The sequence below is a fragment of the Camelus ferus genome, chromosome X (genome assembly GCF_009834535.1).
Source record: "Camelus ferus isolate YT-003-E chromosome X, BCGSAC_Cfer_1.0, whole genome shotgun sequence".
NCBI lineage: Eukaryota > Metazoa > Chordata > Mammalia > Artiodactyla > Camelidae > Camelus > Camelus ferus.
Window position 1 is genome coordinate 78,095,118 of NC_045732.1, and position 13,552 is coordinate 78,108,669.

At 48.3% G+C, this 13,552-nt stretch overlaps 2 protein-coding genes across 3 annotated transcripts in view; one reads left to right on the top strand and one right to left on the bottom strand.

Moving 5' to 3' along the window:
* Window positions 1-4: 4 nt before the first annotated feature.
* On the top strand, window positions 5-1,743 carry LOC102514530 (EKC/KEOPS complex subunit LAGE3). Its single transcript, XM_032475175.1, has 3 exons — window positions 5-313; window positions 629-757; window positions 1,008-1,743. The coding sequence occupies exons 1-3, from the start codon at window positions 99-101 to the stop codon at window positions 1,120-1,122; spliced, it is 459 nt and encodes a 152-aa protein (XP_032331066.1). The 5' UTR covers window positions 5-98; the 3' UTR covers window positions 1,123-1,743.
* A 4,401-nt stretch (window positions 1,744-6,144) lies between these two features.
* GAB3 (GRB2 associated binding protein 3) overlaps window positions 6,145-13,552 on the bottom strand; it is a 69,922-nt gene continuing 62,514 nt past the window's right edge. The window contains exons 9-11 of one of the 2 annotated variants that reach the window (XR_004317922.1): window positions 10,611-10,712; window positions 8,044-9,173; window positions 6,145-7,362 (exon numbers count right to left, since the gene is read on the bottom strand). Coding sequence is in view for 1 of the 2 variants with exons in the window: in XM_032474982.1 (XP_032330873.1) it covers window positions 9,057-9,173; window positions 10,611-10,712 (219 nt within the window). In the remaining variant the exon portion in view is untranslated. Of the gene's footprint in view, window positions 9,174-10,610; window positions 10,713-13,552 lie in introns of both variants that reach the window. The other variant, XM_032474982.1, reaches the window with a different exon arrangement.

Sequence of the window (13,552 nt, forward strand, 5' to 3'; positions counted from 1 at the left end):
CGGGGCTTCGGGAGGGAGCCCGGGGTTCTCGGCCGCTGGTGGGCGCGGCGAGCCGACCGGCGTCCGGAGGGCGGAGTCGGAGGCGGAGCGCGGCAGCCATGCAGGCGGCGGGCGCGGAGGCGAGCGCAGGCGGCGCGGCGGGCGGCGCTGGAGCCCGGGACCGTCAGGATGGCCTGGGCAGCCCCGGAGGCGCAGGGGTAGCAGCCGCTGCAGCCGGCGGAGCTCCGCGTGTAGCGCCAGCACAGCCCACTTCGGGGCCGGGCGGAAACCCCATGTCCACGGCCGGAAGGCCGAGAAGCCGACTGCACGAATTGCATCCTGCCCGAGGGGGCAGCGGAGAATGGGCTGGGGGCTGCCTGCTGTGGGAGGTGGGACAGAGGACCAGATGAGTCAGGGGCAGCCAGGGAGCGAAGGGGAGAAGGGGGACTCGGGCTGCGGGGTACGGGCCAGGCACGGCGGGGGGAGAAAAAATGAGAGCAGGGGGCACCGGGGTGGCTGGGGTGCATTAGAATGGGCCAGGAGTGGGATGGAAGCGGCCCCGAAGGGGCTGGGGCTAGTCAGGGGGGGCCGGAGACAGGGCCCAGCGCACAGAAGCTACGTGGATGGTGCCTTAACCGAATCTCGCCAGCGCCCTAGACGTGCCTTTCCCGTCCACCTTGGAGGCGGAGATCGCCCGTGGGTCCCTGGCCCCAGATGCCGAACCCCACCGAGGGGCGGTTCGGAAGGAGCTCACAGTCAGCGGCAGCCTCCTGGCGGTGTAAGTTCTAGAAGGGGCTGATGGGGAGGGGCGGCAGGTGGCCGGGTCTGCCCGGAGGGGCGCTCGATTGGCAACGTGGGGCCACTCAAGGGTTGGGCCTAGGGAGGTGACCCGGTGCGCTGCACCCAGCTCCACCTGAGGGGCACTCTAAGGGAGATGGCAAAGGGCGCAGGGTCATAGACGAGCAGGGCGGGGACGGTGGGACTTAGCACCTCCCTCCAACTGGGTTTTCTTTTTCCCTCCCTTTCAGCCGCTGGAGAGCTGAAGATTCCCGCCTCCTGCGAATTTCCATCGTCAACTTTCTGGACCAGCTAGCTCTGGTGATGCGGACCCTGCAGCGCTTTGGGCCCCCTGTTTCCCGCTAAGCCAGGGAGGGGGAAGGAGGTTAAGGTCAAACCTTGTGTCCCTTCCTAGACAGCGCATCCTTCCTAGGGGGGTGACCCCCACAGTAGTAGCCGCTTCACTGTGGGGCCTCCTCTTTTGCCTGTACTGGCGCTTGGGCGCTCAGGGTCCCCTTGGTTTGTTTGGTGCTTAAATGCTTATTAACTACAGAAAATAACACTGAGCTATGATGCTGTGTCTGAATTCGTTTTCAACTGTGGCACCTCCAAATGTTCCTGCCTTTGTCCTCTGGTTGGAGGGGAGGTTCTGGGATCCAGATTTTCAAATAGCACAACGTAATTGAAGACAGTTTAAGATGTGGAAGAAGAGAGGTCCTGTCACCCAGTATTAACTACTGTCACCATTCTGGAACATTTCCTTAGTTTTATAGTTGTATTTATGTACCAAATGTATAACAATAATATATATTTTGCAAGCTTAGCATTTTTCCTGATATTTTTCATCTAACGTGAACTTTTTATCCTAACAATTCTTCGAAAGCATTATTGAAGGGATACGTAAAAGATAACATTATTGAGCATTTAAATCACTGTCAATTTTTGACATGTTATAAGTAAAGATTCAGTGGAATTCTTGTGTATAAATCTTTGCATGAATGATTCTTAAGATAGGTTAAAAGAGGTAGAATTGGTTAAATGTTTACAGTTCTCAATCTGAAGTGTGGAATTGCTCTCCAGAAAATGTACTGTCCCACCAGAATGCTGGTTGCCCACATCCTTGTCACCACTGCGTCTCCTCGGCAAAATTTAAAAAAAAAAATTGGGGGGTGGGGGGTGGGTAACTAGGTTGGTTTGTTTGTTTCTTAATGGAGGTACTGGGGATTGAACCCAGTACCTCGAGTATGCTAAGCAGGCACTCTACCACTGAGCAAAACCCTCCCAACCTCGGCAAAATTTTTTAAAAACTTGGTTTGCTTGAGAAGAGGAAACAACCCGGAAACACCACAGTAGGAGCTTTGTGGCTCACTGGCCTGCTCTCAGGCCAGTGAAGGAAAAGTGCTGGGACCATGGTTTAAGCCTTTAGTTAGAAGGAGGTGGCTCCTGGGAAAAGATGTCATATCCTGCAGCCTTGCTAAACTCACTTATTCTAGTAGCTCTTTTGTAGCTGCCGTTGGGTGTTCCCCGTAGGTGATCATGTCTTCTCGGAATGAAGGCAGTGTTACCTCTTCCTTTCCAATCTGGAGGCCGTTCAGCGATGAATTTCTCTCCTAGTTAAGGGTTGGATTTTCCTGCTCTGTATCCCCTGGTAGTTTTTGATTCAGTGTCAGACACTGAGCCTTTGCCCTTGGAGTCTTTCAAGGTCTGCTGCCTGGGACCAGAGCGGCTTTCAGTGGAGGAGCCATCTTTTGTCCACCCTTCTGAGCCCTGGCCCGATGCCTGTTGAATGGCGAGGTTTGCCCTTCTGGCCGGCGGGGACAGCTGCAAGTCCCTGTCTTGCTTGAGCGCTGGGCAGTTACCTTTCATCCACTGGGGTGGCCCAGTCCCCGGCCTCAGTTTCCTCAGGAGCCTGTGCTGCTCGGTGGTCTGTGTGTCCTCCCGTGGGACCCTCTGCCCGGGTGCAGGGCTCCCTCCTCTCCGGTCCTCCGCCCACCAGGCTGGCCCCAGACCCAGGGACCCGGCTGGACTCCGTCTGGAAGGTCTCTGGGACAGTGAGCTGGGGCCAGTGCACGGCTTCCCTCTTCCTTTCTCGTCTCCCAGAGAGCCCTGACTGTCCTTCCCCGCCCGACAGCCACCCTCTTCACAGCCTGTGTTTCATGTATTTTGCCTGGTTCTAGGGAGTTCTTTCAGGTTAAGTGGCAGGGCAGATCCGGTCCCTGTCACTCCACACAGGTGAACAGCCTGCCTTACAGAACCTGGAGCACCCTGACGTGGGCTGGAGGGAGGGAGGTGCTGTCGGTGGGGATGGTGGCGGTGGTCGTGATGTGACGACGGTGATGGAGAGTCTCACCTGACCGCGTGCAGCAGCTGTGGTGGCTCAGTGATCGTTTCACAATGTAAGTCAGATGGCATGTCTCCCCTGCTCAGGTCCCTGCACTGGCTCCATTCTCACTCAGAACATAAGCCAGTGGCCTTATAATGGCCAATAAGGCCCTATATTATAATCTGCGAGTCCTCAGTTACCACTCCACCTCCTCTGCTGTGCCATCAGCATTGCAAGTTTTCTGCTGAATTGGGGCTTTTGCAGTCTGTGCTCCCTGCCTTGAAGGCTCTCGCAAACATAGCTTGTGGCTCCCTCATCTCCAAGGCTGCTCAGGTCTCATCTTCTCCCCCTCCTTACTCATGTGGCCGCCCCCCCAGACAGTGCACACCTGCTCCTCCTCACGCTGTTTTTTCTTTTCCATACCACTCATCAGTTTCTAAGATACAGTATAATTTACAAGTTGATTTTTTTTAACTTCCTGTCTCACCTGTGTCTTAGGTTGGTGGTCTAGTGACTGCTATTACATGAGAAGCCACACCCAAAGTTAGTGACATAAAGTAACGATGGTCATTTACTTCGCACACACATCTCTGGTTTGGGCGGCCACTCGGGGTAAGGCTCACATCTGCTGCATGGGACCACATCTGGGTGGTCAAACTGCAGCCTGGAGGAATCTGCTTCCAACGGGTCTTACACGGCTGACAATTTTGTGCCAGCTACCAGCTGGGAAGGCAGCAGAGTCTGAGGGCCCAGGGCCTTCGCTCTTTTCCATGTGGCATGTGCTTCCTCACAGCGTGATGCCTGCATTCCAAGGGTGTGTATCCTGAGAGAGGGCCAGGCAGAAGCTCTGTCCCCTGTAGGACCCAGGTTCTAGAGGAGAGGACGGAGACTCTACCTCTTGATGGGGAGTGGCTAGATTCTGGACGAGCAAGTGGGACAGAAGATCTCTTTACAGCCATTTTTCCAGAACTCAGTGTGCTATAGCTGGGTTCGCCGAAGGCTGGGCAGGCGACAGCGGGAAGGCGGGACGGGGAAGGGGCGGAGTCCAAGCGAGGGGGCGTCTCGGGGAGAGGAGGAATCCTGCCACATTCCACTGGGGAGCTCTGCAATGCAATTTCTCCTTAGACTTTGTCCCAACCTGAGGTAAAGGAACTGAGATTTCAGAATGCTGTCCTGCTCAGTGCAGAGGGCAGGCGGAGTGCATCCCGAGGTGTTCTCTGCTCTCGCAGGTAAAGCAGCTCCAGTAGGTGCCGGAGAGGCTCTCCACTGACAGGGAGTCCCAGGTGCGGGCTGTTGGCAGCAAAGGCACATGAAAGCCAGGGGCCACGTCAAACAGTGAAAGGTGTCCTAGAGGATTTGGATGGAGCACCAAGAGTGCCCCACATCCTGCCAGAGCATAAGCTCCTTAGGGAAAGGGATTTTTGTTCACGCTCTTAGTTCCAGAGTGCCTACAAGACTACCTGTTATGTAGCAGGTGTTCCCGAAATATGTGTTGAAGTAGATGGAGTTATCAAAGGAAATAAGTATTCCCTTTATTGCTTCTGTCTTTTGTGACTTGCTGCTGAAGGTCTTCCATACCCCAAGATAATAAAAAGTTTTCCTCTAGTTTCTTCTACGTTGTATGGTTGTGTTTCTAAATATTAACTTTTTAATTCCCCTGGAGTCTTTTTTCCCCTCATGTTAACTGGTTTGTTGAAGTATAATTTACATGCAGGGAAGTGTACAAATATTAAGTTTAAGGACTGATCAATTTTTACGTATGTAAGCCCCTGTATAACCACCACCCGGATTAAAATATTGAACATTTCCATCATTCCAGAAAATTCTCGTCTTATAATTAATAATCATTCTTCTAATTAATAATAATTTTTCCAAATACAGGTAACTACTTGATGACTTCTATCACCATAAAGTATGAAAATGAATTAAAAGCCTGAAATTGAAGAACAAAAAAATTTAAATGATTGAAACTTTCAAAACAGACATAAAACAATTAGGTTGTGTTGTTTTACACGAAGGGAAGCAAAGGCTAAAGCTGATCGAAGTGGAGGTTGTCACCAAGAAGCAAAGACCAGGACCGCAGTGGCGGACAGATGCCGAAAGGGCCGGGTCCGGGGAGGGAAGGCGGCAAACCGATCGCTCAGCCTTCCGCCTCCAGGTCCCGCGGGAATCGGCGGCCGAGCGGGCTCAGGGCTCATTACTGTCCTGGCGGGTCCCCAGTGACCCGGCACCCTTGTTGGCGAGGCCGTCTGTCCCTGAGGCTCCCCAGCACCCCCGTCATAAATCAAGTGCCCCTGTGTGTGTGTGTTGGGGGGGGGGCGTGAGGGCACCCAACCAGCCTGCACCAGTGCCACACTCTCCCAGTTGCAGAAAATAAAAATTACATTTATAAAAACAAATGGCACAATTAAAATAAGGAAATGATAACAATAAAGGCAGTTTAAAATTGAGGAAAATAAAGAAGAAATCCGGAAACTTGGGGAGGCCTCTGGTGGAGGAAGGGGGCCGGAGCACAAGGGGCCTGGGGTTCAGAGCCGCTTTAGGTTAGTCCCCGGGCCCTGCGTCTCTGGTTAAGCCTCGTGGACAACCTGCCCTTCTTCAGGTCGGGGGATGATGGGTAACCAGCCTCATACTTCCCCAGGGCGCGGACTTTCACGTGGCTTCCCCTCCCCCTCAGCACCCTGGCTGTCGGGTCTCTGCCTTTGGCCTGTTTCCCCTACTCCGGAGCCCCTGCTACCCTAGTGGCCTCTGCCTGGCACAGTCACCCAGAGATTGCACAGCGCCCAGAGAAGCTGGGAGCCTCACTGTGGAGAAGAGGAGGTGGTGGCGCTGGACCCCTGCTGGGGACAGGAAGGTCACGAGCTGCCGCTTTTAATGTCAGAGAAAAAAAGGGTGTCAGGATGCGGTTTGGCTGACCAGAAGCAGTGCTGATTACAGCCACCTGTTTGCAGTGAAATGCCACGAATGTAGGTCATTCCACATGACTCAGGTGAAGTTTGTTGTATTTCCAAAATGGCAATGAAGTCTATTTTCACATACTCAGCTTTCAAACCGTGGTCCCTATTTTTATCAGCTGTTGTCACTTAAAACAAATAAGCGGGCACTTCGGGCACAATTCCTCCAAGACTTTTATTAATGCCAGAAATGAAACAGTAAAAACACAGTGAATTTTTAAAAATCAGCGTGATTGTGGATACAAAGGTGGTGTGAATGGGGGCAGAGGAGGTGGCCTTGACAGGAGAAAGCAGGGCCTTAGGGGAGCCTTCGGGTGCAACTCAGACCTAAAGGCTATGATCCAGCTGGTGCTGGTGGCCCAAGGACTTGGGGACTCACGGGCTTGACACCCTTCAGCCGCCTTTTCTGCATGACACAACTCCTGACCTGGGAGTATTTCCCAACAAAACGAGATGGAAGGAAATGAAGCCAAAAGAAGCTACAGAAAAGAACGTGGGATTAATCACTACACTGTCCTGATGATTCTCAAATCTTCTAGAAAGGTGTATTGCACAGCGTACAGCTGTGCCATGTGCACTTGACTTGGAGCAGTATCTGGGATCCTTTCTATTAAAAAAAACAGACCCTCAGAATCATGGCTCTCTGCTGGCACAGCTAGTCCACGCTGGTGCCTTTCTCAAGAGCATACGCTGCTGTCAGCTCAGAAACCACCTGTATTTTGTGTCCCTGAATTGTTCTGTTTTTGTGGAGTCATCCATGAGCGGTTTTATCAAAGCAAGACATCATCGCATACACCCTGGAAATGAGGTGAAGTCATCTTTTTAAAAAAAAAATCCCTAATCACTTCCAAACAAGCCACACCAGTCAAGTGTCTGTTGTTTCGTGCAGTAACTATGGCCCTGGAAATGTTTTGTAGAAACAGATTTTTTTTTTTGGTCACCTGGATGACATTTCATTGCTGACATCATTTCAGCTGTATTTACTTTTCCAATCTATCCCCAATCTGGTGAGGTTCTCGACACTTGGGTGTACAACTTTTCTGACGACCTAAACACAGGTGGCCCACAAACGAGGAAGCTACCATCCATGGGAACTGGCCGTCTGTTGCCCTGGATTCTTGCCTGAGGCTCTGTGACTCTTTGCGACTCTGTGTGTGGTGACATGGAGCAGGCCGTGGGGTGCAAGGAGCCCTCTTGTGGCTCCATCCAGACTCACTAAGGACTCAAGTCAGTTAAAGCACTTGGCAGTGTTCCCCCATCTTGTTCCAGGAAGAAAATTATGTCACCAGATCCTGCTGCTTGGAACATCAAAATTACTTCTTTTATGGTCTGAAAAACCAAGATGTTGACACTTACCTTTGGAGCAGTTCAAAACCATGAAACTCTGCATAAGGCTGACAATTGCTCTGACTAACCCCAACTGTCAGAGACCTGCCTGCCTACGTGATCTAGCCTCATGTATAAGACACAGGGACAGAACAGTAGGTCAGTATCTGCTTACTACCCACTTGTTCAGATCTGTCTTCTGCCTGCAGGTGCTCAGAAGGCTCAGGAAAGAGCATCAGGTAAAACTCTGTGTCAGATTGAGACTTTTGTCTGGGGCCCCTGAACCCCAGTGCCCCATAAAGGAAGAGGCGACAAGCCGCCCTCAATGCACAGTGTGAATATCTGCCCTCCTCAAGGTCTAGGCGCCACTAAAGCAGGAGGGAAACATTAGCCAGGAAACCTGAGAATGGGGCTTGCTTTTTGGTTTGTTCATTTTCTTCGGCTCATAACTGTCACACAAAAGCTTGAGTCAAGCAGAAGATAGCCAGGGGTAGCCCTCCCCGAGGTGGCATAAGTTTTTCCACCAGCATTAGCCAGCTCATGGGAAACACGCTGCGAGGGGACCACGTGAACCAGGGATGGAATTCACACAGATTGTCAAGAGGTATTTAAAGGGAACTACTGATCACCTTAGAGTTCCCAGTTTCAACGCCACACACAGAAACCCTGGCTTGACATGCATACCTTTCAAGTATAAAAGCACCTGCTCAAAATCCTGTGAAAGGGAGAGGAGACGGTGACTCATCCCGGGTTGGCGTGTGTTTCCCACACATCTTCAGAATTAACCAAACTGATGGACTTCATCAGCATCCTCAGAGGCAGCGTGAGACGGTGGAAAGAGACTCCATGTCTCGGCTCCATGAGTAATCCTGGGCCAAATGTTCCCTCCTCCAGCTCTTAGTATTCTTTTCTTCAAAGTGGGAGCACCAATCTCTGCCAAGCCTAGCTTCCAAGGTCTTGTAGGGGAAGAGATGATCCTTAGAGCCCCCAGTGTAAGCTGATACCGTCATCGTGGAGCCCGGGACTCGACGCCTCTGTCACTGGAGTCTTTGGAGTGAGGAATGCAGATTCCGCCACCATCACTAGGCTTGATCTCTTCAACCGCGCTTTCAGGGATGGGGACACGATACTCTCCAGGTGCCTCTCTCCTGGGATAATTTATGAGTCCAATGGAAGGCACAGGAGACAGATCAAACTTTCAGGCGTTGGAGTCAAACGATGTCAGCCTGTTGGTAGTAATACTGCTTCCAGTCTGCACTCCAAATGCTCCACTGGAGAGCTCTTTAACCAAACACTGGGGAAATTATCCTCCCAACTCTTCTTTTTCTTGTTCCTACCCTGCCTGAGTGGAGTGTTCTACATCCCAGTGGAATCCTCCATCTCTGTCTTTTGTGACTGTGGAGCCAACTCCAAGCCTCCCTGAGGCTCTGGGCATGGGCAGGCGTGGCTGGGGAGGGACACTGCTGCGACGGGTTGGGAGGGGAGGGCTGGGCTCCCCCAGGGCCCCTCTGTCAGGAAACCACTTCCTTCTTCTCCCCGTTCAATGTGTCCAAATATGTCCTCTCTCCCAAAGGTTCTGCCAAGCCCACAGGTACCATAAGTTCTCTCTGCATCTTAACCTGTGTTGACCATCAGTGCAATTCTAGTGAAAACCTCCAAGCAAGCCCCAAGTCTCAGGCCCAGCAAGCCCAGCTGTCTTACACTTTGGATTGCCTCTCATCCGTCCACTCCTGCTTTGTGCTCTGGAGAGCCTGCGTCTTCTGCTCGTCCACTTGGACATAGTCTACTCTTTGCTCCTCTAAAAGGAGAAGTTTCTGAAGGGGAGAACAAAAAGACTGTCATTACATCGAATTTTAAAAGTCAGGAAAAGTCCACAAATGACAAATGCTGGAGAGGCTGTGGAGAAAAGGGAACCCTCCTCACTGCTGGTGGGAATGCAGTTTGGTGCAGCCACTGTGGAAAACAGTATGGAGATTCCTCAAAAGACTAGGAATAGACTTACCGTACGACCCAGGAATCCCGCTCCTGGCATATATCCAGAAGGAACCCTACTTCCAAAAGACACCTGCACCCCAATGTTCATAGCAGCACTATTTACAATAGCCAAGACATGGAAGCAGCCTAGATGTCCATCGACAGATGACTGAATAAAGAAGCTGTGGTATATTTATACAATGGACTACCACTCAGCCATAAAAAATAATAAAATGCCATTTGCAGCAACATGGATGGACCTAAAGATCATCATTCTAAGTGAAGTAAGCCAGAAAGAGAAATACCGTATGATATCACTCATACGTGGGATCTAAAAACAGAAAAAAGAAAAAAGAGGACACTAATGAACTCATCTATAAAACAGAAACAGACTTGCAGACATAGTAAACAATCTTATGGTTACTGGAGGAAAGGAAGTGGGAAGGGATAAACCTGGGAGTTTGAGATTTGCAAATATTAACTACTACATATAAAAATAGGTAAAAAAAAAAACCCAAATTTCTTCTGTGTAGCACAGGGAACTGTGTTTAATATCTTGTAATAACCTTTAATGAAAAAGAATATGAAAATGAATATATGTATGTGTATTTATAACTGGGACATGATGCTGTACACCAGAATTTGACACACTGTAACTGACTATACTTCAATTTAAAAAAATTCTAAAAATTAAAAGAAAAAGTCAGGAAAATGGCAGTTCGAGTGTGGTAGATTACAGTGCTATCAAGTTACCTGCAGAAAGAAATGCTACACTTTGTGTGTCTGTGTACAGATCGCTCTTCACCTCTGCTCCCTTCAACTTGGAGATCTGGGGTGCTCATCACTGCACAGCCTACTAAAACCGACTAACGTGCCTTTTGTAGTCATCCGTCTCCCCTTCTGACCCGCTTTTCTGGAGTATCATTTTAGGTTGTTGGAATGAAATTAAAGGTAAAGGAGAAGGGAAATCTTCCAGATGTTTTTTCTGCACACACACAAGATGGAATCATACTGTCTATCCTGTTCAGCAAGTGGGTTTTCTCATCAAACAACACACTGTTAAGCATCCTTTGCTCAAGAATATTTAGCTGTTGTCCACTGCTTCCCTACTATTCATTCATACCACAGCTTACACTCAATAAAGTTTACGGTCCAAGTTTTAAGGAGTATGAATACCACATAAATTTGTACATATCCACCCAAAGAATATACCCCAGAGGGAAATACACCAGGACTTCTGGAAGGCAGGATTAGGGCTGATTTTAAGTACTTCCTACCTGCTGTACAGGGGCTGGTGACACGGAATTGAAGTCCAGGGCTAGATAATCCAGGCTGAATTTCTTTGTCCACGTCAGGGAGCTGGCTGTTCTGTGCTCTTCCTAGAAACCAACATCATGGGATGCAGGTTAACGATTTCTGGTCGGGCGGCCCCGGGGAAGCAGAGTGAGTCACGTCTCCACTTGGGTAACTGCCATCAGATGATAATAGCTCAGCCTGCAATCCTGTATGAGAGCTGGCTTTGAAATACAACAGAGCCAACCTGGGCTTCACATGAAGCTAGACCTTCAGTCACCTTCGAAACAGCTGGTGATTACCTCCCCCAAGAAGGATTTTTTTTTTATGGATCGGGCAGGCCCATGATTCCTTAGAGATTAAATCCTGAAAAAACCAACCGCACTTATTGAAGCTCTAGTAAAGGCATCTCAAATGCATTTAAAGGTACTCTACACAATACAAAGACACACCCATGGACTCAGCATCCAGCTTCAGAAGTGGGATACGGCCACACCTGAGGCGTGGGGAGTGCCTACTCCCCTGCGACTTCCTCCTCTGCCCCGGAGAGGTTGAGCACCGTCTTGAATTTTGTGCTTATCACTCCTTGTCTTTTTAAATATAGTTTTATCAGTGTGCAAGTATCCTTAACTGACATAATCTTGAGTTTTGTCTGTTTTCAACTTTTATCAATAGAACCATGTTGTATGCATTTTGGGTGACTTCAACTTTTGCTCCTTATTACATATGTCACACTCACCCATGTCAAAGCATTGGCCCCGTTTCATTCTGTTTCATTCGAATAGAGGATTCCACTGCATAATTTATTTAACTGTTCTACCAACAACAGACATTTGAGTTGCTTCCAACTTGGAGGCTATTACAAGCGATGCAGCTCTGAGCCTTCATGCAGCTTGTGGAAGAATTTCCAGTGTGGCCCCGGGATGTATGCACCTTCAACTTTACTATCACCCACCGGATATGGGGAAAATGGTATCTAACTGCGGTTTGATTTCCCATGCCCTTGCTAATTTAACTAATTGGCCATCTTTTTATATGCTTAAGGGTCATTTTTTCCTCTTCTGTGAATTATCTGTTCAGGTTTGTTTTTGTCTTGCTACTTTTTATATTGAAGTACTTGTACTTTTCTAATTTTTCTCAGATTTCCTCATATACTCAGGAGATTAATCACTTGTTCGTTAAGTGTGTTGCTAATAGCCCATCACTGTCTACAGTGGTTAAGTAACGATCTAGCCTGAACTGATTTTAACCTATGGTGGTGAAATAGGGATACAATTCATTCATTTTTATTTTGTTTGTACCCCATATGGATAACCATCTTTTCCCCAGTGATGCAACTTCTATTTATATATCTCGTTCCCATATGTGAATAGATGTTGAGTTCTATCAAATTCTTTTGCTGCATCTGAGACAATCACATCATTTTCTCCTTTAATATGTTAATGTGCTTGTTTGACTTAATAGATTCATTTAACTTATGTATTAAGTAAGAGCTCATCTCTCAGAGAATATTTGTAATAATAGATTCTTTAAAAATGGTTTCTCCTTCTGGCATAGGTTTTGTTTCCTCCAATCTGTTTGTTTGGGTCCCTATCCTTCACGTGAGAATTCTCCTGAGATGTCTGATAAAATTACTGGCTGGCTGTTCATATTTAAGAGTGAAAGACCAAAAAGCTGAGTGGAAGCTTTGAGTACATGGGTGGTGTCTGTCAGCTGTGGGGTTCACTGCAAGGTAATCTTGCTGGACAGTTTCCTTGGGGAACCCCTGATATCATGACCTTCGTCTTGCCCCTTGGGCTGCTCACGTAGCCCAGGGAACTATCGTTCAATCTCCAGACTCAATTGTAAAGGTCTGCTTGTCAACATTTGCCAAAATCTTTAGGATTTGTTTTGCAAACAGCTTTATTGAGATATAATTCCCATACCATACAATCTTCCCATTTAAAGTGAACAATTTGGTGGTGCTTAGTATATTCACATATCTGTGTCATCATCACCTCAATCAATTTTAGAACATTTTCATCACCCCATCATACTTTTAGAAGAAAATACGGAGGAAAACATAATGATCAAAAGTTAGGCTAAGCGTTCTTAGACATGAGAACAACCCATGAATGAAAAAAGTCAATAAATTGAGATTAATCAAATTTAAAATCTCTGCTCTTCAAAGAACAGAAGAGAATGAAAAGACAAGATCCAGACTTAAAATATTTGTGACTCACATACCCATTGCATGACTTATACACAGAATATATAAAGAGTTCTCAAAACTCAGTACAAGAAGACAAAAACCCCAATTAAAACTTGGGCAAAAGGATTCAACAGATACTTCACCAAATCCTCCAAAGAGGATTACATTAACCAAAGCAATCTGCAGATTCAAAGCATTCTCTATCAAAATCCCAACGGTGTTTTTTGCGGAAATAGAAAAAACCATCCTAAAATTCACATGGAATCTCAAGGAACCTTGAATAGCCAAATCAATCTTGAAAAACAAAAGAAAAGGTGGGATCAAGATGGTGGAGAAGGATGACGCTCTCTTCATGGACATATCAAAACTACAGCTATAGAGAGAATGACTCTCACTGAAATTTACCTGGGGAATAGCTGGACAGCTTTTCTACAACCAAGGCTTTAACAAAAGATCCACACAGAGTCTGACAGAAGAGAAGAGCAGTGATTTGGTTGGGACCTTTACCCTTAGTGAGGGACACAGAAGAGGAGGGGGAACTGTCACAGGCTTGGGGCTCCTCCCTGGGGAACGAAGGGTTCAAGCCAGACATTAAGCACCCTAGCATGGGGTCTGACACAGGGAAGACGAGCCCCCTTAGTCAGTTTGAAAACCAGTGGGGCTTACCAGAGGGCTGTAAGAAACTGAGACTGGACTCCACTCTCGAAGAACGCACACAGACTTGCCTGCTCCCAG

Coding starts and splice junctions, on each gene's coding strand:
- LOC102514530 (XM_032475175.1), top strand. CDS start 99: ATGCAGGCGGCGGGCGCGGAGGCGAGCGCAGGCGGCGCGGCGGGCGGC. Junction 314..628: donor AGAAGCCGACTGCACGAATT/GCATCCTGCCCG, acceptor GAATCTCGCCAG/CGCCCTAGACGTGCCTTTCC. Junction 758..1,007: donor AGCGGCAGCCTCCTGGCGGT/GTAAGTTCTAGA, acceptor CCTCCCTTTCAG/CCGCTGGAGAGCTGAAGATT.